This window comes from Vulpes vulpes, chromosome X, assembly GCF_048418805.1.
Source record: "Vulpes vulpes isolate BD-2025 chromosome X, VulVul3, whole genome shotgun sequence".
Classification (NCBI taxonomy): domain Eukaryota; kingdom Metazoa; phylum Chordata; class Mammalia; order Carnivora; family Canidae; genus Vulpes; species Vulpes vulpes.
The window spans coordinates 54,515,848-54,543,603 of NC_132796.1; the positions used below are offsets into that span (position 1 = coordinate 54,515,848).

Below are 27,756 nucleotides of genomic sequence, written 5' to 3' on the forward strand. Positions count from 1 at the left end.
GGAACTGAGTTCCTATGCCAATGATAGGGCTCGGTGGATACCAGAGGAAATGAAACTAATAAAATTCGCCTCCAGCTAAACAAATACCAATACCAGGGGGAAGTCTCATCTGGGTATCAGAATGTGACAGGCCTACTTACGAAACAAGGACATCTTAGTAAGGACACCTTACACAACACATGTAAGAGGTTCAAGATAGGGATAGAAAACAAAAGCTACATGAGCATATGTGCACACCTAGACAAGTTTTTGTATTTATAGAGGTCAAGCAAGAGAGTAGGCAGGGCAATGGTGAGAATACAAGGAACAGCGAAGATGCACCTACATAAATGTCATTTACATAAATCTTTGCAGGATTCTCATAATGGAATATACTTTAATCTTTTATTTTACCACTCAAAGACTAAGCCATTAAACTACACAAAATGGAGGTTATATCCCACAAACCAGTATTTGCTCAAACTCATAGCAGTGAGGAAATAAAAAAATCAGGGTTGCACTAGAGTTTCACTCACTTGATTCTAAAAAATCAAGTCTATTTGACATTGGTTTGAAGCAACAGAACCTTTATCAGATCATATTCCCTTTTAAAGAAAAACCCGAGAGATAATCAAGCACAAATAATCACTTCATGCATTTTATTGATAGTCTATATTTTAAATCTGCAGTATGACATCTTACATAGGGAAAAAGCTTCTTCCTAAAAGATAACTATTAATAATCAAACCAGCCTTAATATGACTTGACCTTTCAAGGTCTTGTTTTGCATTAAACAAGTTAATTTTGAGCAGGTATAAAGCACTGTACAAAAAAATCAAAACAAAACAAAACAAAAAACTGGGTACATTCTCAAAATTTAATACAGGGCTTCCAAACCAGGAGTCTTCTGGATAGATATTGGAGAAGGGTGTTATGTTCAGATTTAAATCGAAAGAAAATGAGAAACCAGATAAAAACAAGCCAACCAAATTCACTTCACTTTGTGCTCCTTTCTGCTTTTTTTGAAAGTCTCTCCCAGAGGTCAGGAAGCCCTGGTATAACAATCACTTTAGTCTTTACAGAACATACATTTATGTGCTTCATGTTCAAAGACATAAAGGCAGCTTTTGTTACTATCCCCCCTCCAAATCCCTTCAGGTTCTTTTGGCTTATGAAAACTTTCTAAGATTGCTGCCCAATTCTTTATATATGAATCCAAGTAAACATCTATACCAAAGCAGCTCTTCCTGGGAGAAGATAAAACAGGCACAGATACATAACCAGGCCAACTGCGTACCTACTCAATTTGATACCTGATCACATGGCCCTATATCTTTTAAAAGCAGCACCAGGGACAAATGGAGCTAACAAGAGGTAAAATCCAAACACCTGACAGTTAAAATACATACCAATCAACCAGTTAAAACAATGTTAGCAGAGGGGCACTAAATAGAGGTAAGGCTGGGTAGCTGGTTCAACCATACCTTAGTACTGGAATAAATCTGCAAGATGAGGAACTGAAAAAAACCCTGAAATAACGAGGCACAGTGGTATGGTGGGGTTCACTTTTGTTGCATGTATTCAAAGTATCATTCAGTCCAAGTGACTATAAAGCAGCTTGTGGATCTTTAGTAACAAATCCTAATCAAAACCAAATATCTCACTGTAATTGTATGAGTGTTCCTTTCCTTCAAATTTGAATTAAAACACCTATATAAACATGAAAATAATCATAAAACTGATACAAACTGTTATCCCTTGAGAGTTCCAACACTTCAATAACAGCTGTATTCTATGTTGTATCTTAAATATAAAGTGGAGTTACTAAAGCAAGTGAGATCACTCACCTGTTGGGAATATTATAGTATTTTAGAAATATTCCAGTTAAGAACTCAATTTCACAATGTTAAAACTTTTGAAGGGCAAGTACTTAACTCATAGTTGTTTCTTATTTGCTCAACTAAAAATCCAATTTCAAAATACATGAAATACTCATTCCTCAGACCTTGCACTTTTAACTTTCCAAATGAAGCTTATTATTTTTGTTGATTTACATTTTCAAATGTTCTTCAAAAGCATATAATTTACTAGTTAACTCCATGAATTACAACACTGTTATTGAATATTAAACATACTGAAGAATTATACTATGCTTAAGGGAAAAACAAACGCCTGACACTTTCTATATGTGTCTTATCAATCTCTTGTGTCACTAAGGTACAGAATACTTCAGAAAGTAGCAGTCAGCACAGTCTTATAATAAGACAAGAAAAGAATAAAAGTGCCCTGCAAATGTGGCTTCTACGTACTTAATATTGATAATACATTTGACAGGGAAGCCAGTAAGTTAAAACTCAAAAATTCAAGGCCGATTACTAGTATTTTTTGTTCACAAAAGAACAAAGGAGAATAAAAAGGGGTGGAGGGGGAATATCCTCCATTTTTAAAAGTATCAACAACCACCACAAGGTGCCACTGTATTCTAGTAAGCTGTAAAAGTGGCCTTTTAACAGGCATTTTGCAACATTCACCTCCCTATCACATGGGTATTTTGGGAAATGATTGAAAGACATGATTGATGCTTGACCAATTTCAAGTCATGGTCATCTGGGAAACAGGTGGTTAAATAAAAAAGCATAGAAAGTGATAACCCTTCATGAATACAATTTGAGACACTGACATTAGAACACTTGGCACAGAAAGGACATGTTTTCCCAAGGGGAAAAAAATTACTTGAGTTAACACTTATAGCTAAGCAGTTTCCTAATCTTAAAGTTTGGATAAACTCAATGATCATGTTTTTAGAGATTATGTGTGTGTGGTGCATGTGCACGCGCGCACACACACATAAAATCATGGTAATAAACCTTAACTGTACAATTGATTATTTCCTACACTCCCAACACTAATGTGAACACTCTTCTCAATCCCCACCTCCATTAACCATTTAACACCACTGAAGTATAACTAATGTGTTCTTTTAGAGCAAATATTCCAAATTAACAACATGACTCGTCTTCTAGTGTTGGTATAGATAAAGTCTGCACACTTTAAACTTAACTTGCTCGATTTTGGCTTTAGTACTAATAAATCTCAACCTTGTCAGCTGCTTGGAGTTAAACAACATAACACCTCAAACGCTTCATACCAGTAAGTGAATTTTTAAAAATATCTGAAATACTCAAGGAAACTCAGGTTTTAATATTTTCCCTATGCTTTGAACAATGTAATTTCCCAACATTGTTTTTTCTTGTTCTTATTACTGCATGAAGTTCAAACTTGATCTTCAAGACAGAACCTTTCTGTAATAAAAAGTGCAAAGATACAAAATGAAATGTAAAGTCTTTTCAAAGAAAATGCTCCCTCAAGAGAATACGTGTTTTGGATGCTGGTGGGGAAAAAAGACTCTTGTTCTCCATTGTACATCTGACATCTACAAATGACCTTGTCTTCAATGTCCACAACACTAATAAGTATAGTCATGGACCTTGTAAAAAAATTAAGTAGCAAATTCCACTAAAATATTTGTATCCATTCTACACAATCCAATGGAAATTAATGAGTGCTATTGAAAAAGGTGTCCACATGCACATGTCCAATATGTGCACTCTACTGAAGGCTAAAAACTTAAAATTCTATTTCCAGTGTTTATGAATAGCTTCAATATCTACATTCATAACCAGCATTCTGCAGGAGTTACCTCTTTAATACTTCACAAATGAGTAATACATATTGGGAGGTTAGGGAAGTACCTGTTATCAATAACTTTTATTCTTAAAATGTGCTGCAGTTCTTAAACTATTTCAAATGAACATCCTTATAGTGGGACATTTTATACCAAGAGGAAAATGGATTTTTAGCCAATCAGGACTACCCTGCAGATCTGAGAATTGTAGGTTACACCCTTAGGAAAGGAGATAAGGAGGTTCACAAATATAAAGGAATCCTGACTTTTACATGGACAATTTTTTAAAAAGATAAAATGTAATACATAAGCGCCATAAACAGTGAAATCTGCTTATATTAAAAAAAATAAGTGAAGCTTTGTTTGGACATTATTTCCTTGCAAGAGCAGTACATATCCTAGTAAACAACTACCATATTTACATGTTAATTTCCTTGATACTTAGGTAGGAGTGAAAGCCAGAGGAAAATATGAAAGAATGACCTTTGAGACAACCTTTATGGCAAGGTTGATAACAGTTAAGGTAGCCAGAGAATTCCTGAAGCAGGCCTGTTTATTTTGTAGAGTATCTGACTAAGCATGGGTAGTTTTCACTTTAAACACCAAGGATGTATTCAATTCCTCTTTGGGCCCACTATCTTTTCCCAGATAAACAAACAAGTCCTCCAGGGTCAGACTAATCCCAACCCCAACTGGCCTCAAAAGAGAAATTTGGCAAGAAGTACTGGGGTTCTTCACAAACCTAATCTCATTATTAAGGAAGCAACACAAAATCCATGTCCCATAGATTGTGAGTCAGCAGCCTCATCTTCAAATATGGGCAGCACAATTAAAATTTGAATCTCAAATGACCCAACATGATTCACTTTCAACAAAGGATAAACACCCCTTAATTCTTCAACTGGCCTTTAAATATAAGATGTTAGATCTGTGTTACATAGTAATGAAGTATTAACAAGTGTGCACCGGTACCTTAAATGACAAATCTCGAAAATAATGCAAATTTGAGACTTTCCTATTAGTACACACATCTGTACCAACTTCAATTCTTATGCTAAATGTGGTTTATAGTCTCTTTCCTCCACCTTCTTCCTTTTGTCTTTTTTTGAGGAGCAGACTTGTAAAAACATCAACGTAATTTGTGCTAGGTGGTAGTGGTTTTTTTGTTTTTAACCAAAACTCTACCAGATTTGTTAATCTACTTCATCAGCTCAAGTAGAATACTGTGTCAAGGACCTCACCATATGAAACCAGTTCACATCTGTATGATTACTGTCTTCATGAAAATTTTAAATTCTTCAGAGCAGTTTTCTTTACTTCTCCCGTCTTTCATTTCCTGCCTAAATCCAAGTTAAAAATACAGTTTCCATTGGTATCTTCAATGCAGTTCAATTCTGCACTCTGTCCTTTCCTTTTCATGTCACAGTAGCTGTTCACATACATTAAATACTAGATATGTTCTGCTCTTGACATCTACACACTTACAAAAGCAGCTTTGTACTTGTTTGGTGTGGTTTTTACTACGTTGGCTCACAAAAAGCAGTTTTTTTTTTCATTTCTAAGCATGGTACTTTACAATTTTTAATGCATTAATACAACAGTGCATTGGAAAAGTACTGAGCCTCTACAAAATAGCTTTACATTTTTAAACAAATGAATGTGATTTTTTCACTTACACAAGCATAGGCTTTTTTTTTTAATATTTCCACAAGATAAATATCTCAATTAAACTACAAGCTCACTCTACAGTGTGCCACAGTGATGGGCTTAGGAGATGCTTACACACTTAGAAGATCCTAACCTTAGTGTTATTTACACTGACGTCCAATATCACCTCATCTGAAAGGTGAACAAATGATATTCAGCATGTAGCTGAATGTGTGCCAACTAATTAACTGGGAATAGTATAGCTTTAAGCAATCACTTATGAAACGTACTGAAACTTAGTCTAAACTAGGAATTTCCTTTGCCCCTCTCTCCTATGGCATGGGAAACATTAAAGATCAATGTGAGAAACAGATAAAGAGCCATTGCTAAGGCAGATCTTTTAAGATAACAAAGGAGAAAACTGATAAGCATATATGACAAATCATCAGTAATATCAATTACTGGTACTGAAATCAGATTTTTATGTCCTAAAACATTGCTTTTTAAATATTTCCTTTTATTCTGGAACAGAAATTGGAAAAAGGACAATGATTCATTCAGAAAGCAATGACTCAATTCAGGTTGCTACTTTACATTTAAGCACCACTCAAAAAGTGGGCATAAAGCAAGTGATTCCTGTTTGCCCATCACTATATCAGCTACGTAGCTGAGAGTTCAGAACTTAATTACACAACACTTTCTCTGTTACCAGAAGCTAAGACTGCTCTGCGACAAATAGGACAAGTAGAATTCTCAGATAACCAGCGATCGATGCAGTGGACATGGTACTCATGGGAACAAGGTAGTTTACGAAGTTTGTTGCCTTCTGTATATTCTGTAATGCAAACACTACAGGTTTTTAATGCATCGTTTTCACCAAAACTTCTCATTGCCAAGTTGTCAATCTGTTCTTTGGTGAGTCCTCTAGGTTGGTCATCATCATCCTCATTTAAGAGGAAAAACTGAGCCAGACTAAGGAAGGGCAAAGAGCCACTTTCATCAAATGTTACCGGGGCCCTGTGTCGACCCTCTCGCCTGGCACCCGATGAGCCTGATGATGAGCTTCCTTCGTTACTGCCTTCAAACACCTCTGAGCTAGTCTCTGAACTTTCACCACTGGAACTGGAACTAGGACTGGAACTGGAACTAGAACTGGAGCTTGAACTGGAACTCGAACTGGAACTTGAACTGGAACCAGAACTGCTACTACCACCAGAACCCCCTCTTCCATTCCGTGACTCTGCCCTTTCCACATTTCGACTTGAGACTGAGCCACTAGGCTCTGAATCACTATCGCTGTACATAAAATAGCTTAGCTCGCCAAAACCTGTCATTATCTGCCTTAACATGGTCTGAATGGCAACAGATGTAGTCTCACTTAAACCAGTATTTAAAATTCTACGAATTGGAATTCTGATGGTACTGACATAGGTTCTCACACCTGCCCGTTCAGAACGTGAAAATGTACGCCTAAAACCTCCTCGTTCACTTTCGTAAGTGACGGTATTGTTTGGAGTCTGAGACCTTGACCGAGTTCTGCTAGCTATACTATCCCTCTGCCGGTATTCCCCGGGACGAACTCTTCTTACTTGAAGATCAAGGACTATGGTTGGAGGTCTTTGTCCTGATCCTGTAGATTCACCACTGCTGGCTGTGTCTGAAGAACCTGCTCCTTGGGAGGCATTTCTTGTTCCAGAAGCTGCAAAAAGACCTCTACTTAGCAAATCGGGTCCACTTATTTGCTGTCTCAATGTCACATGGTGCCGGGTTCTAGAACTTCCCTCAGTCTCATTCACCAAAGGATGCTCAAAAGTCTGAGATGAGATACTATGATGAGATCTTCGTGGAATCTCACTCATTGGATGCAGAGGTGACCTACTTCTTTCAGCTCTTGCTCGGGTTCTCCGATGATCTGGACTCCTGCTTCTTGCCCTTCTCTGACCTCTGGTAGGTGCGACTTCTCCTGTTAACGCTTCAGTTGAATTTCGTTCTGATCTGGATGGCCTTGTGGATGTTGGTTCAGATCGTGGATTTTCGACTTGCCTTTGGCTGCTGTTGTCTGTATTTTCTCCACCAGAACGTCTTGCAGATGGCTCATTTTCATTCTCTGGATTTTGGCTCCCATTATTACGGTTAACATTGATCTCTAAGCTGAATCTGAAATCACCACTGTTTGGATTAGTCCGGCTCACTGCTCTCCAAGATTGGTTTCCTCTTTGCCCACTTCTTGTTGTATTTCCAGTTTGTCTGACAGAGTTAAGCCAGTCTATTATAGAGTCACCATTAGATACATCATCTGAAGAGTCTCCACCTGTTTTTAAAAAAGGGAGGGAAGAGGGAGAAAAAGAACTACTAAAATTAGGACAATCATGTAATAGTACTCTGAAACTGTGTTAGAAAAAAAGGACAAAAATTCTGAATAGATTTCACATTTACAGATTTTTGTGAACTATACTGCATAGATTTGCAAGTAAAGGCAGGAATCTTTCAATTCCATTTTTTTCCAATTCCATTTTGAAAGAGCAAGCTATTCCTAAAGAAATTTAGGGAAAGTTTATCTAAAGGGAATCAGGAGGAAGCCTATTTTCAGTATTTCATCATATATAGAGCTTAGGATACCACTGTGGACTGTCAAAAGACATTTTTTGAGTCCACTGTCAAAACATTAATCAAACAAGGTAAATGCCAGTTAGGGTACAGGGCTAGTATTTTAGTTCAAATTGCATTTTTGTCAAATTTTCATTAGTCTACATTTCCTCTAAGATCCTGACTTAAGTGCCTTTGATAATACAGGACTTTTAAAATACAAGACTGCTGTAGCCACTGCAAAAATAGAAACAGGGCTTACTGCTTCAAAAGTATTCTAATACTTTATTGCCAAGATTTTAAATTAACACAAAATTGGAGATCAGACCAAATGAACAGTTTGCACCTAGCACGGTATATATAATGGCATGCTCAAGAACCAAATTGTTATTATAGCCTATGTCAGACAGTGAAATTTCCTACAATCCTACTTCAAATTAAAAGCAGGATTTCTCAACAGTGGCACTATTTCCATTTTGAGCCAGATAATTCTTTGTTGTGGGGGCTGCGCTGTTAATGAGTTTTAGGATGTTGTGATGTTTACCAGCATCCCTGGCCTCCACCCACTAGATACTAGTAGCAAACCCCTAGCTGTGACAACAACCAAAAATGTCTAAAGACATTGCCAGTGTCCCTTGGACAGGGGTGGGGATATAATCCATTGAGAACCATCAGATTAGAGAATACAGCATTTCTTTCTGCTGGTGGAAAGTGTACATGTTTATAAGGAAGAAATAATTCAGTAGGTGGGAGGAAATTTCAACGGAGATCCAAAATAAAAAAAAATCCAACACATTTAAATAGGCCATTTTTCACTATGTCTCAATTAATATAAACTCAAAGGTGAAGCAGAAAAAAAAAACATGTTGACATTCTCACCAAATACCAAGAAAATGCCAGTTCTCTTTTTTATTAACAGTTCCTTAGCACTAAATTAATTTGTCCTGTTTCTAGATAATTTTTGGCTGACATTTCCAGTAGTTCCTGATCTACTTCAGCCCCTACCCACCCCCACCCAAAACAAAATATACCTCTATTTTCATCTGAGTTTTGTGGTGGTGGGCCCTCTTTAATTTGTTGTAGTCTTCTCAGCAACTCTTCCTCAGTACTTTCACCTGAAAATAGTTTAGAAATGTTTGCCAAATTACAAATAAAAATGGAGATGAATACCAAGGAGTAGGAACCTGGATAAAATTTACTTCTTTGGGGGCATGACATTACAATTTATGCCAAGTTTCTTTCCAGTTTACTAAGTGCTTTTGCATACGATATCCCATGCTTTTAAACTCTAACTCTAGGAGGTGGAAATTATTATCTGCATTTTAAAATAAGGAAACTGAGACTAAGTGAGAGACTGATGTATTAAGAAATGGCAGGGCCAGAATACCAACTTCAGCATCCTGATTCAAGTCTGGCTCAAAATGGTTGGCTCAAAATGCACTCCCTCTCCTAACACCTTACGTTTTAAAATGTATACAATAACTCAAAGGTTAGAACTAAATAGAATGGAGGAGCACCGGAGATAATGAATTTTAATCAGGATCAAATGGGACCTAACTGGGCAAAAAAGAATCACCAAGCACAAAGTCCTAAACTGACTATTTTACCCAAGGACAGCTTTGGAGGATTATGACTGGAACATAATCTTGGAATCAGAGATAAGAAAAAAAGAAGTCTGTCCTAGGAACTAACATTCCCATTAGCTCTTCCACCCTTAAGATTTATCTCTAGTAAATCAAATAAAGCTAACTAAAAATAAAAATATTGTTAAGTTCCACTTTTTCAATTCAGCTTGCTCTAAGTTCATAATATAATTCATAACTGAAAAATATGATATAGGATAATTGCAAATAGGAATGAACAGAGCCAGGCAGTAAGTACAGCAATAATGTCATTCTGTATCCGTTGCATTAAAACCATACTTCATAATGGCTGAAGAAATAGATTTTTAAAATAAGTGATTTTTTTAAAAGACCAGTAATTTACATATATAAATCTTTACACATCACATACCTGGGGTGCCTAGCAAATTGTTATCCCTCATAAGTCTATAATCTTCTTCACTCAGGTTATTTACAAATTGATAGAAAGCTTCTTCCCGATCCAATCGGTCCATCTGACTTCTGCGCTGTGCTGCAGACTGATCACCACTTCCTTTATCGTTAGAATCTGAGCTTTCCATCTTGATGAACAAGTGGAAAATTATCTAAAAGGAGAAAGGAGATCAATCCAATCTTGAAAACAAAAGTTAGCATGTGCTCTGTAGAACACTTTTAATTATGTGAAAATCCAGAATGCAGGTCAAGATGTGAATTTTAAGATCTCATATGAATAAAATTTCATAAAAGAAAAACTCCTGAAAAAGCGGTTATATTAGGAAAAAAGTAGGTCAGGAATTTGCAAACTATGGCCCATGGGCCAAAATCCGCCCTGGTGCCTATTTTTTTCCTTGAGATCAAAGAATGGTTTTTATACTTTCAAAGACTGTTTTTTACAAAAGGGAAATGTTTTGTGATGTTTGAAATTCAAATTCCAGTGTTCATCAAGTTTTATTGAAATACAGTCATATACATTCATTTACACGCTGTCTGTGACTACTTCTGTGCTACAATGGCAGAGCCAAGTAGATGGAATGTGGCACTCTCACTGCTTTATACTGGTGATGACCCGTGCCTTATAAATTGCAGTTATGTAACCTGACAGCATTTCAAGCGCTGTGCATTTCACCATACTATGACATTTTAAGAAATTACTGGCACATTCTCATGTCAAATGAAGCAAAAGTGTACTCTGAATGTCACTCTTAAAGGCATAGTATGGATTATTCTGTTGTGAGATGGAAAAGACTGAGTTTAATATGCAATGACACTACTTAACTGTGCTAATGTAATATACATGTTCATGTGATCAGATCAAGTATCCATCACAAAAGTCCGAAAAATTACAGTCTGAAAAATTCAAAATAAAATATCTCAACACAAAATATTTTCTCATAGGGATAAAAGACAAGGCTTCAATCACAGTAAGTTTCCAAGTTGCTTGTTTGTTGGCTATGCAAGAAAAGCTGTATTATTGATGGTGAATTAATTAAAACTGTGCTTGACTGCAGAAGCTAAAGAAATGTGTCCAGAGGAAATAAAGTTGATTATTAGCCTTTTGGTGAGAACAGTTGCTTAAAAACCCCAGGATATTGGGATATGTCATAATTGATTAAAAAATGAGACAGCAAATGATTTTGAGTGTTTTTTCTTGGCCCTTGATGAGTCAACAAATGTAATTGATACTATTCAGTTGTTTATTCAAAGAATCAAGTGTTGATTACTCAAGAAGTTTGAAGTAACTATAAAGTAGCCTCTATGAATAATCTGCATGGAGCAACTTCAGGTGGTATTTCAAAAGTTGAGTAAAAACACTACATACAGTTTGAAGTGGAGTCTGCTAAGATGTGTTATAACTGAAGAGGTGGCAACTGTATGTGTAAAGCAGCAAAAAACAAGTTGGACAAATTCATAAAGCTTGTGAAAATGTAAGGTGCTTAAAGTCTATGGTTATTCCTTGTATTATTCATCAGCAGATAGTTTGTAGAAACTATTTGAATCTATCACATTACTGAACCAGTAGTGTTAATGGTGAATTTTATTGTGGACTCAGCCATCACCAGTTCTCTGAATTTGTCATAAATAGAAGCTGAATATCCTAACTTGCTCTGCTACTTGATAACAGCACCTATATGCAAAACATACTGCAGTAAAATCATTTCAACAACTAACACTGGAATCAAGTCAAGCAAGCTGCTTTATGCACTTCTTATGCCATCAAAGAAACAAGAGCTCCATTCCCATACAAATTTGTAGCAGATTTATTTTCTAAGCACAAATTACAGTTCCAGAAGCTTTTTTTGGACTTTATTTCAAGTACAAAGAAAATTTCCTTATTTCAAAATCCATTTAATTATGCATCTGAGGAGTTTCCACCTAACCTTGATTTAAGTCTATCAGAGAAGGACAATCATCATATGGCTTCACTTATACAGGAAATATAAGAAATAGTGAAAGGGATTTTAAGGGAAAGGAGGGAAAATGGGAAAAATTAGAGAGGGAGACAAAACATGAGAGACTCCTAACTCTGGGAAACAAACAAAGGGTAGTGGAAGGGGAGGCAGGCGTGAGGATGGGGTATCTGGGTGACAGGCACTGAGGAGGACACTTGATGGGATGAGCCCTTGGTGTTAACACTGTATGTTGGCAAATCGAACTTCAATCAAAAAAATAAAAGTGATAACTGCTGTGTAATGATACACTAAAAGGTAAATATCAAATGAATTCTATAGATGCCTTCTTTAAGGGATAAATATATGGATAGATATCCACAAGTATTGATTACATAGCAATATAGGTATACCACGTTTTGTTGTGCTTCAGACAGTTTTTTAATGAACTGAAAGCTTTGTGACAACCCTGCAGGGAGCAAGTCTACTGGTGCTATTTTTCTTTTTTTAAATTTTTTTTTTTTTTATGATAGTCACAGAGAGAGAGAGAGGCAGAGACACAGGCGGAGGGAGAAGCAGGCTCCATGCACCGGGAGCCTGATGTGGGATTCGATCCCGGGTCTCCAGGATCATGCCCTGGGCCAAAGGCAGGCGCCAAACCGCTGCGCCACCCAGGGATCCCCTGGTGCTATTTTTCTAGCAGCATTAGTTCACTTCATATCTCTGCCTCACATTTTGGTAATTACTGGAATATTTCAAGCTTTTCATCATTATCATAGCTGTTATGGTGATCCACGATCAGTTATCTTTGATGTTCTAATTGTTTTTGGGGTGCCACGCACCATACCCATATAGGACGGCAAACTTAACGGATAGATGTGTTTTTGACTGCTCCACCAACCACCTGTTCCCTTGTCTCCTTCCCTTTCCTTGAGCTTCCCTATTCCGAGACACAATATTGAAATTGGGCCAATTAATAAACCTACAATGGCCTCTAAGTGTACAGATGAAAGGAAAAATCACACCTCCCCCACTTCTTATCAAGAGTTAGAAACGATTAAGCTTAGTGAGGAAGCCATGTCAAAAGCCATGATAAGCCAAAAAGCCACAGCCAAATGGTGGATGCAAAGGAAAAGTTCTTGAAGGAAATTAAAGCTGAAATTCAGTGAATATATGAATGATATAAGAAAGTGCAACAGCCTTATTGCTGATATGGAGAAAGTTTCAGTGGTCTGGATAGGAAGATCAAACCAGCCCCAACATTCCCTTAAGCCAAAGTCTAATCCAGAGCAACGGCCGAAACTCTCTTCAATTCTATGAAGGTTGAGAGAGGTAAGGAGAGTGCACAAGAAAAGCTCAAAAGTGGGTTCATGAGGCTTAAGAAGTCCTCTCCATACCATAAAAGTGCAAAGTGAAGCAGCAAGTGCTGATGTAGAAGCTGCAGCAATGTCGAGGCAAGAACCTCTATCAGCAAAAAGACTATGACTCACTGAAAGTTCAAATGACGGTTAACATTTTTTTTTAGCACTAAGGCATTTTTAAATTAAGCTCTGCATTGCTTTTTAGACATAATGCTATTGTACACTTCACAGACTTCAGTATAGTGTAAACGTAACTTTTATATGCACTGGGAAGCCAAAAAATTCATTTGACTTGTTTTACTGCAATATTTGCTTATTATGTTAGTTTGGAATTGAACCTGCAATATCTTCAAGATTTTCTTGTACCTCTATGTGTGAAAGACATTACCAAAAATGAGATATTGATGGGATACCTGGATGGCTCAGTGGTTGAGCGTCTGCCTTCAGCTCAGGGCGTGATCCTGGGATTGGGTCCCACATCAGGTTCCCTGTGAGGAGCTTGCTTCTCCCTCTGACTATGTCTCTGCCTCTCTCTCTCTCTCTCTTTCTGTGTGTGTGTGTGTCTCTCATGAATAAATAGAATTTAAAAAAAAAGGAGATATGGAAAATCTCATTTCAAGTCAGTAACACGAGATGAGTATCTGCAAATAGTTTTGATGAGAAATATATTTAGCCCTGATTAAGCAAAACATTATCCCTCCAAAAAAGAATGCCATTCTTCTTGTTATTAAACCTAAATTACAAAACACTACCCTACCCCATCATCATTATTATTACATTTTGAGTTTTATCAAGAAAAACTTTGTAGAAATTTGGGCTTCTCTTTCTATCTAAGTTACTATGTAATATGCTCAATTTTATTTTCTGATCAGCAAAGCAAAAGAACAAATTACTACCTGGCTTTTCTATTACTCTTAACCAACCACACCAATAAAGACAACAGTAGTAAGCAACCTAAAATAAGATGCCAAACAAAGTATTTCATCCTCTAGTTCTTCTTTCAACGCCAGATTGACCTTAAGATCACAATGAAAAAAAAAAAAAAGTTAATTCCATGAAAATATGCAAATCTGATTGTGGAAGAGGTAATCTATATTGGTGCTAAGATTTTTTTTTTAATTTTTATTTATTTATGATAGGCACACAGTGAGAGAGAGAGGCAGAGACACAGGCAGGGGGAGAAGCAGGCTCCATGCACCAGGAGCCCGACATGGGACTCGATCCCGGGTCTCCAGGATCGCGCCCTGGGCCAAAGGCAGGCGCTAAACCGCTGCGCCACCCAGGGATCCCTGGTGCTAAGATTTAATCCCACCACAACACATGAAGTATCTGGATGTTCACAATTCAATACTAAAGACAAAAATAAAACCAAACCCTCTTTCAGATAGTAAAACAAACAAAACAAGCTTCTTTACCTGTCTGGTTTTTAGAACTTGAAACTTTAAGAAGACTGGAAATCAACAGCCTAAAGTTATATAGGTCAGGCAATGAAAAGTAAAAAACAAACAGAAGAAAGCCAAAATTTTCCATATGCAGCTAAGGAATACAATTTGGTATTGGGAACAGTAAGCAGCTAACTTAAAAAAAATACAGAAAAGCATAAAGGAAAAAGAAACTTCAGCCATAATTCTTCAAACCAAATAAAACCACCAGTAACATTCACTTATGTTCTTAAGCACTTACTATTTTTAAAGTTAACAACATGAAAGTTAGGACAAAGTCCACTTGTGAAGGATCAGTAAATAGTTCTAAAAATAATTTATAAATTTTTTTTGAGAGAGAGCATGGGGCAGGGAAGAGGGAGAGGGAGAGGAGAGATTCTTACACAGGCTCCATGAGGAGCCTGATGCGAGGCTCCATCTCACAATCCTGATAATGACCTGAGCCAAAATCAAGAGCCGGACACCTAGCCAACTGAGCCACCCAGGTGTCCCAAAAATAATTTATAAAAAAGTACAACTCAGTAGGGATGAAAGGCTTTCAAAACAAAAATCTTGAAAGACAACAGAAATGTCTGAAAAGTTCTGACATTTGAAGGACATGAACCAAAGATAACAGAAAACTCACACACGAAGGACTGTTATAAGAATGGCATAAAATCTGGGATCCCTGGGTGGCGCAGCGGTTTGGCGCCTGCCTTTGGCCCGGGGCGCGATCCTGGAGACCCGGGATCGAATCCCACGTCGGGCTCCCGGTGCATGGAGCCTGCTTCTCCCTCTGCCTATGTCTCTGCTTCTCTCTCTCTCACTGTGTGCCTATCATAAATAAATAAAATTTAAAAAAAAAAAAAAAAAAAAAAAAAAGAATGGCATAAAATCTGAAGAAGAGTGTCAGGGAGGTTAAAGCCCATATGCAACAGAAACTTACAAAAATATGGGAGATTTTTAAAATGGCTTTGAAAGACGTAGTCTGAAACAAGAAAAGGGTCTTGTACTGAGTAGGTGCGGGAGTTGGTATATTAACAGAGGATGAAAGGCAGAAGAACCTAACTTCTGTTTTGTTTCTATTTTATTCAACAAGGAGAATCACTTTCCAGCTGGTAAACCATGGAAAAACAAACTTCTCAAAGAGAATAAAGACCCCAAACTGCAAAACTTCTAATGTTAATCTTTGAGAAATCACAGAGAACTGAAAAGACACTAAAAATACTAGATTTAGAAATGACCTAATCTTCAAACAGAGTGAAGTCTATCAACTTAGCATAGCAAAATCTGACAATAAACCTAGGGGGAAATTCTGTAAAGACTATCAGATATATAGCAAACATGTAGAAGAAAATTTGTTCACCAGAAGTGGGGTTCACTGCCAAATTAACCTTATTTGCTTGACAGAGGAATAGTTCTCAACCTTGATTTGCACATTAGAATCACCTGGGAAACTTTCTCTGGAGTTGGCCAGCTAGCAATATTTTAAAAATTCTATTCTACAATAGAATTCTATTGTGCAGTTAGGGTTGAGAATCTCTTTGACAGGAACATGTAAGGGTAACATGCTGACTAGTCTGGCTTGACTTCTGCAGAGTTTGAGGAGATTTTACATCCTTAGCATCACGGAGAAATGTAGGCTTAAAGTCAGCGCTTCTGTAACTTCAGCATATGAGTGAATCAAATGGCAATTTTTAAAAAAGATTCTGATTCAGTAGATTTGGGATGGGGTCTGAGAACCTGCATTTTAAATAAGCCTCCAAGTGCTGCTGCTGCTGATCATAAGAAGCACAGCACGAGTAGCAAAGAGCATGAAGACAATACAGTTTAACAGATTCACAACTGTCAAACACCACCCTCAAAGCAATGTTAACCTGCAAACAGTCCTGTCCTCAGCATTTAAAAAAGAACCATATCAAAGACATGCTAACCAAATCTAAGCAACTCAAAGCTGGGAATTAGTAATGAAGATGTATGTTTATGATAAATAATGCCCTGAATTCTCAGTGGATTATGAGGACGAGCTGAAATCAACAAAAATGTTGATAAAATGTGCTATCCTGAATGCTTTATGAAGGACTGTCAAACTAAAATAACCCCTATTAAGAGTACAGAGTAGGGGGGAAACCAACTCCTGTGAAAAAAGCAGTTCACATGAAGAAGATCTGAAGATTCTTAAGTTAACAGAAGTCAATAAAAAGCCTGTTTGACCTGCTACGGAACCTAAGAGAGTCTCCTGGTGCTTTCACAGATCACAGTATTTAAATAAAAAGAGTAACAGACCCACTGTAATCTGTTGTTCAGATCTAGAGTGACCAAGATGATAAGCCAGGGAACACCAAAAAGGAAATGCTGAATTACCTGGAGATATCTAGCCTGAAAACAAGACTAAAAATGGGCATGATCACCAATGTCAAATGTTTACAGTTATAGCATGAAAGAGCAGAACCACAGAATCACACCAGGGACAATAGCTGAAGAAATATGGAAGCAGAAAATTCTTTTAATACGAAGCTCTAACAAACTGTCCAAAAGTGGAGATGCCACCAGCCTCTTGAAGCAAGCAAACTACCCATTCTCTGGAAACATTCAAGCACAGGCAGGATATTAAGAGGAGATTCCTTATTAGCTAGGAGTTTGAACAGACTGACTTCAAAAGACCCTTTGGACTAAAATGTCACTAAGGATGGGAATGTCTCCTGGTTTTCTATTCTGGGCCTAGGGTCCTATTAAAATAGCTACATATTCCAGCACCGTAATTTTGTTGTAACACTTTGACAAGACCAATTCACTTAAGGGGTTCCATCTCTGCCCTCCAATACACCTTGTACTTCACTACCTTCACACTTCAACTAACCCTGTTCCCTCAGCCCTTTCTTAGTCTCCCCTCATTTCAGGTTCAATGAAATCTTACCTCCTAAGAAGCTATTACTTGCTCGGCTAGCAATTTTCTCATCCATACCTGCACAGTGTTTGTCTGAGCCACTAAGAGTGGCACTTTGTGCCTTACATGGTCTTTTCTTTTTTTTTTTTTTTTTAAAGATTTTATTTATTCATTTATGAGAGACTCAGAAAGCGAGAGAGGCAGAGACACAGACAGAAGAAGCAGCAGGCTCCTTGCAGGGGGCCTGACGTGGGACTGGATCTCCAGACCCGGGATCATGGCCTGAGCTGAAGGCAGATACTCAACCGCTGAGCCACCCAGGCGTCCCGGTCTTTTCTAACTTTGAAATAATGTTAGTAATCTTATATACCCAACACCAAAGTATCATGTTAACATGTTCTCATTATAAAAAATTAGATGTTTTATATTCTTTTTTTAATACTAAGTCTTGAAATGCGGTATTTTATATTCACAATACATCTCAAGTTGGACACTAAATTTTCAATGGTTAAAGTAAAATGTAGTCCTGCCAAAAGAACAAAGTTGTATTTAATGAGAAAATACACACTCCTTCAGTTTTTATTTAACTTAGTTAAAATTAAAGAAAACGAAAAGTTCAGCTCCACAGTTACAGTGGTGACATTTCACGTGCTTAGTGGCTACCCCACTGGGCAGTGCAATTTGAAAAAAAAAAATTTTGTAAGGTAGAGAAATCCCACATAAGGGAAGACTTTCAATGTGTTCCCACTATATTTTTCATACTCTATAAATCCACTACTTCTATATCCTCTTTATGTTTTCCAAACATAAAATAATGCTGAATATTCTACAAATTCACATGGAATAGATGATTCTTTCCTATGCTCACCAATCTTCAAGATTCATTCCTAACCTTTGAGAATTTCTATCATTTCCTACATGTCAAGTAGAGATAAAACATTATACATCTATACAAGACCCTACTGACACTGTGATTTTAGGGACTGTTGACTAAACAGCTCTTGCCTGGTGAACTTACAGGTTAGTGTATTCCATGCAAGAATTTTTATCTTGGTTTAATTTTATCTTTAAATTCAACATTTTAACAATGAGACACACAAAGCAACACGATTGTCCAAATTACTACATGATTGTCCAAATTACTATTACTTCCACAATCACATCCTGTTCTCCTTTCCCCTTCTCATATATATACCAGAGAAAATCAAGGAAAATGATTTTCCCACATGACATCCCTGCAACACACTTATTTATTTCAAAACTGCAACCAGACCTGCAAGACTTCATTAAACAGAACACAATGTTTTTGCTAAGGTATAGATTCCCATTAAAGAAGCAGTTTGTTTCTTGTAGTTGGTTAGGGGACAAGGAGAGAAAAATCTGATTTGCCTCCCTACTCTTGCCTCCTGTCTGCCTAACTGCATTTCTCCTAGGCTGGGCGAGGGGAGTGGGGGGGCAAGAGATTTCAGCACTGACATGGCTCCCCTGGACTAGAAGGAATTTCATTTTGGGAAAAAAAGGGGGGGGGATCCTGAATGTAAGCAATGTCCTCAAATGCCTTGTAAAATAATTTTACATACACCCCACCCACCCATGAGTTTGGTCTTATTTTAAGCAGTCCCTTTATTACCTAAGTGGCACAAAATGAAAAAAATATAATAAATCTAAATCACAAGTTCAGCCCTTGGTAGATGTAATATCACTACTGGTAAGCGAAAATGAACATTTTAACAGTTAAACACACTAAAGATGTCAGGACATCATAATTCAAATGATCAAATATAGTGCTCTCTCCATTTTGGTGTCAAATTTTAATAAAGAATTGTTACCAAAATAGGTCTCTCGATTCTACTTTTATGGTGGACACTGCAATACATTTCCAATTTAACTGCTCAGTGGTTGGGGGTCTGCCTTTGCCTCAGGGAGTGATCCTGGAGTCCTAGGATGGAGTCACACTTCAGGCTCTCTGCAGGGAGCCTGCTTCTCCCTCTGCCAATGTTTCTGCCTCTCTTGGTATGTCTCCCATGAATAAATAAATAAAAAAATTTTAAAAATTAACTACTAAAAGGAAAGAAGAATCCTCCCACGTTCCTGGGCTCCTTCTTTCATTATAAAAGAGAGGATCTTAACTCTATATTTAGTTATCTTACTCTCAGTTATAATATTCATGTGGGTAAGTAAAAAAATGTGGATTAGGTATATAATTAACATCAGACACTTTTAAACTTAATATTTCTATAAAAGCTTACCAACAGAACAATTTAAGAGAACAAATATGTAACTGTTAAGTCACTTGGGTCTTTTCCTAGTTATAAGCAATACCCACCACCATTTATTTACACAGGCCCTCCATATATATTTCATTTAATCCTTACAACAATCCTATAAAGTAGGAATAGTCACCTCTATTTTATACCTAACAGAAGTATAGAAAGAGAGAGTGATTTGCCAAAGGCCATGTGGCTAATACGTAGAAAGAGCCAGTAATTAAATCCAGGTCTCCTAATTCCAAATCCAGTCAACTTTTCACTGAATGAACAACCACCTCCCAATAATATCCCAAAACTACATACCTTAAAACACATTCCTTCCATCCCAATAGGCATGTCGAAAGTATTCAACCTCACTATGAGCTGTTTATACCATGTTCACTCTTGGTATGAAAACTCCCAAAACAACAAAATATCTTTTATAAGCAATTTGAACCAAGCAGGACTTACTTTTGAATAAATCAAGTTTCAGTATTTTTGTTTTAAAAACAAAAAATAGCCTATTTTATTAACCTTATTTCTTTCAGAGTACTGTGTGCCAATATATCCAAATTCAATCCTGGAAACATGCAGCCAAATTGGAAATTTTGCCCAGTCATTTCAAAAACTACTCATTTGGTCAATGAATATATGACTGTGTCAGGTAAATTGACTCCAGCGAGGACAAGCCAGTAAGAAAACCAAACCTGAGGTTTATTCTGTAATCAGGGAATTTAAGACAGATTTTATTCACCTCGAGAATTTTAAAGCACTGTCAGTGATCTCAATTTCTTCTATAGTCATTATTATATATTAGTATATTATATGTTTCTGACCACTGTTAAAAGTCTCTCATTAATTCTCTTCATCCCTGTACTCCAAACTTTAAAAATGCAATTTTGTTACATTAGGATGAAAAGTCACTTAAACCATATCTTTCACTACTAATGGGTCAGGAGACATGGTGCTAAGCACACATGTATATTCAATAGACATACTGCATCATAGTATCCAATGAAGGAAACTCAAGGTACCAAAATACTGTTCAACAAAAGACTTATATAAAACTAAATTCTGAAATTCAAATGCTTGTGTGAATACTAATTTAAAAATAAGCCACATCTATTAAGTCTGGAAGAAATCATCTCTTCTTAAAAACAAAAAGGTATGTGGAAAGGAAGAATCAAGGTAACTTAGAATCAACTAACTACCAAAGTATCTTGAGCATTTTCATCTTTTGTGTTCATAAAAGCTCCCAGCTCAAAAGTGTTCTAAAGCAGAACATGCCAATTAAAAAAAAAGATAGTAGCAACATAAAATGTATCATACTGAAAAAGAACAAGCATCACTTTGCAACAGAGCTTCATGAAGAACCTCAAAGAATAAATGAAAATTAATGACATGTTATACTTGTCAATAAATAGTTCAATAATACCATTGCCAAAATAAAAAATACCTCATGCAGTTTTTTAAAAAGTCAAATCACAAAGAACCACTGAATTTGAGGTCACAATATAAAGTACCATTGTGTGTATATAGCCTCCAAAAGTGTTGAGAATTCTTTATATACAAAATATTTAATTAAAATTTTACAGATTTGTAACAAAACAAATAAAAGATGTCTGACAATCAGATAGCTTTTTTTATCCTATCAGTAAAAGGGTGGAATTTGGTTCTGTGAAAAGAAAAAAAAAAAGGAGATACTGGGTTCTAGTCTTGGCTGTAACATTAACCCTATGTAAATTTGGTCAATTCACTTAATCTCTTGTGCCTCAGGATCTTCATCAATATTAAGAGCACTGGATTAAAACCATCCATAAGGTACCTTCCAGCTCTATGAATCTGTGACTATGAATAAAATATAGCCCAGGTCACATTATGGTAATAGGTCAAAAATAAAGCTTAAGAAACAACATGAATAACTAGGATATAAGCTTTAAAAGCTGTGCTTTTCTTGCTACCATTTCACTTATGCCCTTCTGTCTCTCTTTTGTGACTATCTTACTTTTTTCAAAACATATAAAGCATCCCTCTCTAAAAAAAAAAACAGAACAGGGTGATATTTCACTACCTTTACCTATTGCATGAGGCCTGTCACCACCCACACAATTTTTGTTTATTATTTCCAATAGTGGCCTGTCAAAAGATGCTACCAAGATCTCTACCACTGTTGATGCTATTATAGTAATACAATATTATAAAATAGTATCTGCATGGCCATGTTACTCTAGCCTCCTTTATATTCTTCTATTGTTACCATTTGAAAAGGACAGCAGGGAAAAAAAAGGATTCAGAAATGTCCCTCATGTGTCTCATCTCTTGGCAGGAAGTCTACTGACTTGCAGCTCACAGACAGTTCTATTACAAATCCTCTAAAACAGTTAAATCGAAAGACTATTAATAAGAACATCAACAAATCAGAGGACAGAGATCAAACAAATCAAATGCTGCCAATTCATAGGAACAAGTTAGTTAAAAAAGAAAACCATTAATGACATTTCTGTTCACTCAAGTACTTTAGAAAGTAAATTTAATCTTCGATTACCCATTTCATGTTCTTTTTTTATTGAGCTATGTTACTAAATTAGACTTTGGTCTTAACCCACACAAACTCGATTCTGCCTTCTCATTAGTCCCAGTAAGTCAAAAAAAAAAAAAAAGAAAATGACTCGAAAAACCAAAATATTCATGTGTTTTAAAAAAGTTTTTAATGTAAAATCACTGATTACCAGCAATTTTGGTGTTAATCGATAAGGTACTATCTAATTTAAGAACATGAGCTTTCCATCAAAAATTAACTTTTTAGTAAGTGAAGTGAATCTTTAAAATTAAAATCCCTTGACCAAAAAAAAGAAAGCATTACCTATACAAATGACTGTTATGTTATTTGAGGAAAATAATTTTGTTACAGAACCAAACATGCTGACAACTGTGCTTCCTGAACCAGTGTTCCTACATAGAAATGATAACAAGAGTCACCTTATGTCCCCAGTTTGTCCAGAAGAATGGCAATCTACACCTGTTGTCCCATAGTAATTATTAATACGGTCCTCTTTCACTCTCAAAAGCATTCCAGCTTGGATAAATTAATATGGTCACCTTAGATGCAACTGACATTAACAGGAATTTTGGTCAATAAAAAAATGAAAATTGTAATTAAGAGTTAACTTCTTTTTCCCTACAGTTAAGTGGAGAGTGAGAGGAAAGAGACCATTCTTCATTCTAAATAAAGTTTAAAATATTGAACACAAGTATCTCCTTCCTCCTACAAAGTATCATGTTCACCACCATACAAATGTTATAATGGCAGCCCAATCTGTAGTCATGAAATTATTGCAAAAGGTCCACAAATCTATATACACACCATGAACTGTCTATAGATATTTGTCTCACACATATGTAGGTACTGCTATAACTAATGAAATTAAAGTCTTGGGTCAGAAAACCTACAACAAAAAGATCAACCATACACTTCAGAAGCAAAACCACAAACTCATAAACATATTCCTGAATTGTTCAAAACTGCCAAGATTTTCATATTAAAAAAAATAAAACCTCAACTGATGACAGGAAAAATGAAATGTATGATTATCTGGGAAATTTACATATTCAAGGGTGGGAAAAATAATAAAGGAAAAAAAGACATGGAAGTATAACTACTTTCTTCAAAATGTCAAGGGATTATGTAAACTGATACTTTGTGAAATCGATGGGTCATAAGGTTTTGGAAATCTATGTGTTATAGAGATGATAAGGAAGTAGACTTACAAAAGAGAAACATGTCACAGGCAGTGGCCCAAAATTCTAGCACCTCATTGGGTCTAGATTTGAGAGAGAGAACTTTTCATTTCTAATTTGTTATCTACTCTATGGTAACTCAAAACACAAGAAGCTGGTGAGTGATTTGCTCTATTTTGCAATCTACTAGGGCTATGTAAAAATATACATTTATAATTCCATAGATGCAGACGTCCCATTTGACCTACTGTATTAAGTCCTCAAATGTTAACTAACCTGAAAGAATATATCCAACCAGCACAACATTTCTAGATATCATTACATTAAGCTATTTCTTAAAACCATTTTTCCTTAAAAACATTTCACAAAGAAGGGGAGAGGGAAATTGCTAAAAAAGTGTCACCTGCATCATAAAGCAGATTCCCTTTAAGTGGGAACAAAAGTTTTGGATATGACATAACCTACACATTCTTTAATTACAAATTTTATTTTCTTTCCTTTTTCAATCTAATTAGAGAGCAATTAAGTCTAGAAGCATAAAAGTTTAGTGACTTCAGCATCAGAGAGACCTGGGTTAAAATGGGGGCTCTACTACTTATTAGCCATTTAATTGAGGACAAAATGCTTAACTTCCTTGAGTCTCGGTTAACTAGGTAAAACAGCTAATATCCTCACAAGGCTTTGCTGTGAAGATTATAAAGTCATGCATGTGAAGCACAGGACACAGCACATAACCATTCAAGTTAGTTATGAATTTAGGCTAACTAACTCCATCCCCGTTTGCTTGGCACAATACAGGTTTGCACCTGTTGGCATAAAAAAAGCATCCTGGCTAAGGCAATAAATTATGTGCTTACCTTAACAATGATGATGATGATGAAAGGAGTTAATATCAGAGTATTATATATTAATTATGACATTTTGGATCTTAAAGGAAAAAAATGACCACCACACAAAATAATGTAAGATTACATTCCTGCAAGATATTCTACTGATATTTCATTTAGTTATTCAATGAACATTTAAACGCTATTTATTTAGACCCATCCCACCAACAATGATTTAAAGCAGCAAATTTCTATTTTGTTCTTTCTGTTTTATATGGGTACTGGTAAACTTCAGACATTATTTTAAAAGAGGAAAATTCACAGATAAACACTAGCAGAGTTTCAGTTATTCAGACACACTACCCTTTGAATTCCCAATGAAAAATACCCATTCTCATTATGAAAAATGCCCAACACCAATAAACATATATCAAATAAGCCCATCCAATTACAGGGCCTGCAATACAAAATAAATATTTTTAAACATGCATTCTACACATAAATCATCAGGAGACGCAACAAAAAATAAATTACCTGACTGTTATGACATAGTATTGTAATACAATAAACTGGATTTTAGTTTTCTTCACTCTCTGCTCTAGAAAAAAAAAGAATCCATTATTCTTCCTCTTTCATTAGATACACATTTTCTATGAAATAGACACATCCTCAAAAAAACACATCCTATATATCTTAAGTTACACACCCCATAACCCAACCTAATTATGATATTTGGGAAGATGGAGAAGGTCAGAGGAAACCAGGCATCTTGTGTTAGATATCAGATTTTCTTTAAAGGCTGAAAGCCAATCTACCTTTTAATATAAGCTTGCTTACAATAGGCCTTTTTCAAACCAGTAATATTTTCAGATTCTGATAGTTACTTTCAAGGACTTACTTGGCACATTACAGTAGTCTATGGAGGAATTAAAGTATGAAAGATCATCAAGATACTTAGGCTAAAGAATGAAACATTTTTCACCGCAACAGTTTCCTAAATCATAGTTTAAAAAGCATCTGGATTGGTCTTCTTGGGTACTTTATTTTTATAATCTAGAAAACTGATTTTTGGAGGGCTCTAATTGTGCCTGCCTGGTCGCAAGTCATTCAGGATGGACATAACGTACCTGATAGGGTGATATGAGTAATTTTGTCTTTAATGAGGAAGAATCAAATACATGATTCTAGTAGTAGAAACGACTATAGTACATTTATTTCTTCCTCCCTTCAATCATCCAAAGCGACTGCGGTTAATTCTGATTGAGGAAATGCGGGCTCTTTATTTGCACCAAAAAATTACTGTGGGACCTCGCAAATGGTGGATGACAACCTGATATAAATGCTTCCTCTTGCCCCCAAACAAAAAGAATGACCTAAATAACAAGACTGCTAGGCCTCAGATTCCCAGAGTAACCTGTGGAATAAGTATGGGGAAACTGTCTAGGGAAGGAACGTGGCTGTCTCCTCCATCTTGAAATTAATCAGCATAAGGGAAAAAGGGACTGAGTATTCAGGAAGCAGAAGCCCAACCGGTTAATACTAGTTACTAAAGCTATGGCGTACGTGGCAGGTACCGCCCGCAAAAGCCGAGACCCTTAGGCTTTTCTCTTTGAGGGGGGAGGGGTTGGGTTGTTGCCGGATTGAACGGAAATTAAGTTGAAAATCATTTGGCCCAATTCCCACCCTTACCCAGGGAAAAAAAAACACGCAACGGCTTTTCCCTGTCTTTTCAGGGGATCCTTGCAGTGATATCTGGCAAGGGCTATGCCAGGGTTATTGAGTAAGGGAGCAAAACCACAGTTGCCCCGGATCCTCAGGGAAGATGTCATCGTGGCCCCAGGGGGCGCCTAATTGATAGTACCCAGCAAAAGGGCTCAAAATGGGGTTTTGCAAATCCTGGGAAATCTAAGGCCCAAGAGTTCCCAGCAGCTGACTTAGAGCAGACTGATATTTCCCCCTTTTCCCAAACCCAAGCCCGCCATATAAAAGGGGGGATGGGAAGGCGAGGGACGCCTCCAGATAACCAAAGAGAAAAATCTAAGACTATCAAAGATTCTCACGCCGGAGGCCAACACTCAAAAATCGCCTCCCCCAATTTCTCCAGACTGTGGAGGGCCCCGGGCTTTGGCTCGCACCGCCACGGAGAGGAAGTACTACCCACCTCCTTCCCCTTCTTCAAGAGACTGTGACTAAAATGGCAGCGGCGACTACGCCACGGAGCCCCCCGCAGCAATCAGCGCCTGGGGTCCGGAGGCGGTGCTGAGCGTCCGCCACAACGCGGGACTCAGGCCATTTTGAGAGAACACGGCAGCTGCAGCTCCGCTGTCTTTCCCTCGCTCTCCATCCATTTCTCAAGAGGATTTCCCAAGGCTTCACTTACTCGGTTTTAGTGTCGGGTCCGACTCTGTCGGTTTGGCTGCTGCCGCCGCTGGGGCTCCTGCGCGCCTCCCCTGCCGCTGCTCTCAAGCCCGCCTCCGATGAGTCGCTGGTTGAGACCCGCCTCTAGCCTAGCGCCTGCTCGGAGACGTTGCTCAGGCAGCCATTATCTTCCCCATTGTTACCAAGCAGCGACAGGAAACGACAGCCCACAACAGGAAGTGATGATGCCGCGTCCCGGCCCTGCAGCCCCACTCCCAGCCTATTAGCCAATCCCAGGCGATTCCTCGAAAAGGCTCGGCGGGAGGAAGAAGGGGGCAGCAGACGACGCGGCAAGGCGGGCCAGCAGTCTGGAAAAGGAGAGCTGCTGTGACGCCCACCATGTGACAGGCCCCACCCTCCTCCGCCATTTTGAATTGTGGCGAGAAATTCGCGTTCTGAGAACTGTGGGAACCTTAGCTCTCCCTTTTTTGAAAACTGAAGAACGTCACCACTTGACTGCTTGAAGCCTTTTTCAGAGAGCGAGAAATGCGATACTAGTCCAACCTGGCGTCAATTCACACAATTGGTCCAGGCTAGGTTGTACAGCATCTTACCTTTTATTCAACATATATTTATCGAGTGCCAACTGTATGTCAAGCATTGTAGTAGATGTTGGGAATACAACGGAAATTAAAACGGACCAAAATCCCAGTTCTTATGGTTCTTTATATTCTACTTTCTCGTGGTTCCTAGTACTTGGGGGAGGGACAATAATTACTATATATCTATATCTATTGGTGATAAATGCTGGGGAGAAAAAAGATTCGGAAAGGGGGTGGGGTGGGAGAGTGCTGGGTGGGGTTAAATGGGAATTGCAATTTTAAAGAGTGGTTAGAGATGGCCTCTCTGAGATGGTAATTTTCTGAAATGCTTGAAAAGGGGCGATGATTGTAACAGGATGGGAAAATCTGATAACGTTGGAATTTGTAAAAGGACAGTTAAGGAAGGCCTTTCTTAGATGGTAATAATG

General features: G+C 37.3%; 1 protein-coding gene across 4 annotated transcripts; it reads right to left on the reverse strand.

Annotated features, from left to right (window-relative positions):
• Nucleotides 1-623: 623 nt before the first annotated feature.
• Nucleotides 624-27,162, reverse strand: RLIM (ring finger protein, LIM domain interacting). Of its 4 annotated transcripts, none has more exons than XM_025987819.2 (5): nt 26,749-27,122; nt 24,903-24,966; nt 9,911-10,103; nt 8,929-9,012; nt 624-7,622 (listed from the first exon to the last, which is right to left on the reverse strand). In XM_025987819.2, the coding sequence occupies exons 3-5, from the start codon at nt 10,077-10,079 to the stop codon at nt 5,998-6,000; spliced, it is 1,878 nt and encodes a 625-aa protein (XP_025843604.1). In that variant the 5' UTR covers nt 10,080-10,103; nt 24,903-24,966; nt 26,749-27,122; the 3' UTR covers nt 624-5,997. The 4 variants fall into 4 exon arrangements, with proteins under 4 accessions (XP_025843604.1, XP_025843605.1, XP_072599673.1 ...); XM_025987820.2 differs by having other exon boundaries at nt 26,530-26,967; XM_072743572.1 differs by having other exon boundaries at nt 24,903-24,961; nt 26,530-26,927.
• Nucleotides 27,163-27,756: the final 594 nt, after the last annotated feature.

What these genes read in the sequence shown, in the direction of transcription:
- RLIM (XM_025987821.2), bottom strand. Translation starts at nt 10,079, where the DNA reads ATGGAAAGCTCAGATTCTAACGATAAAGGAAGTGGTGATCAGTCTGCA. An exon ending in CAATTTGCTAGGCACCCCAG is followed by an intron (nt 9,013 to 9,910) that starts GTATGTGATGTG and finishes AACTATTTTCAG; the next exon opens with GTGAAAGTACTGAGGAAGAG. An exon ending in AAACTCAGATGAAAATAGAG is followed by an intron (nt 7,623 to 8,928) that starts GTATATTTTGTT and finishes TTTTAAAAACAG; the next exon opens with GTGGAGACTCTTCAGATGAT.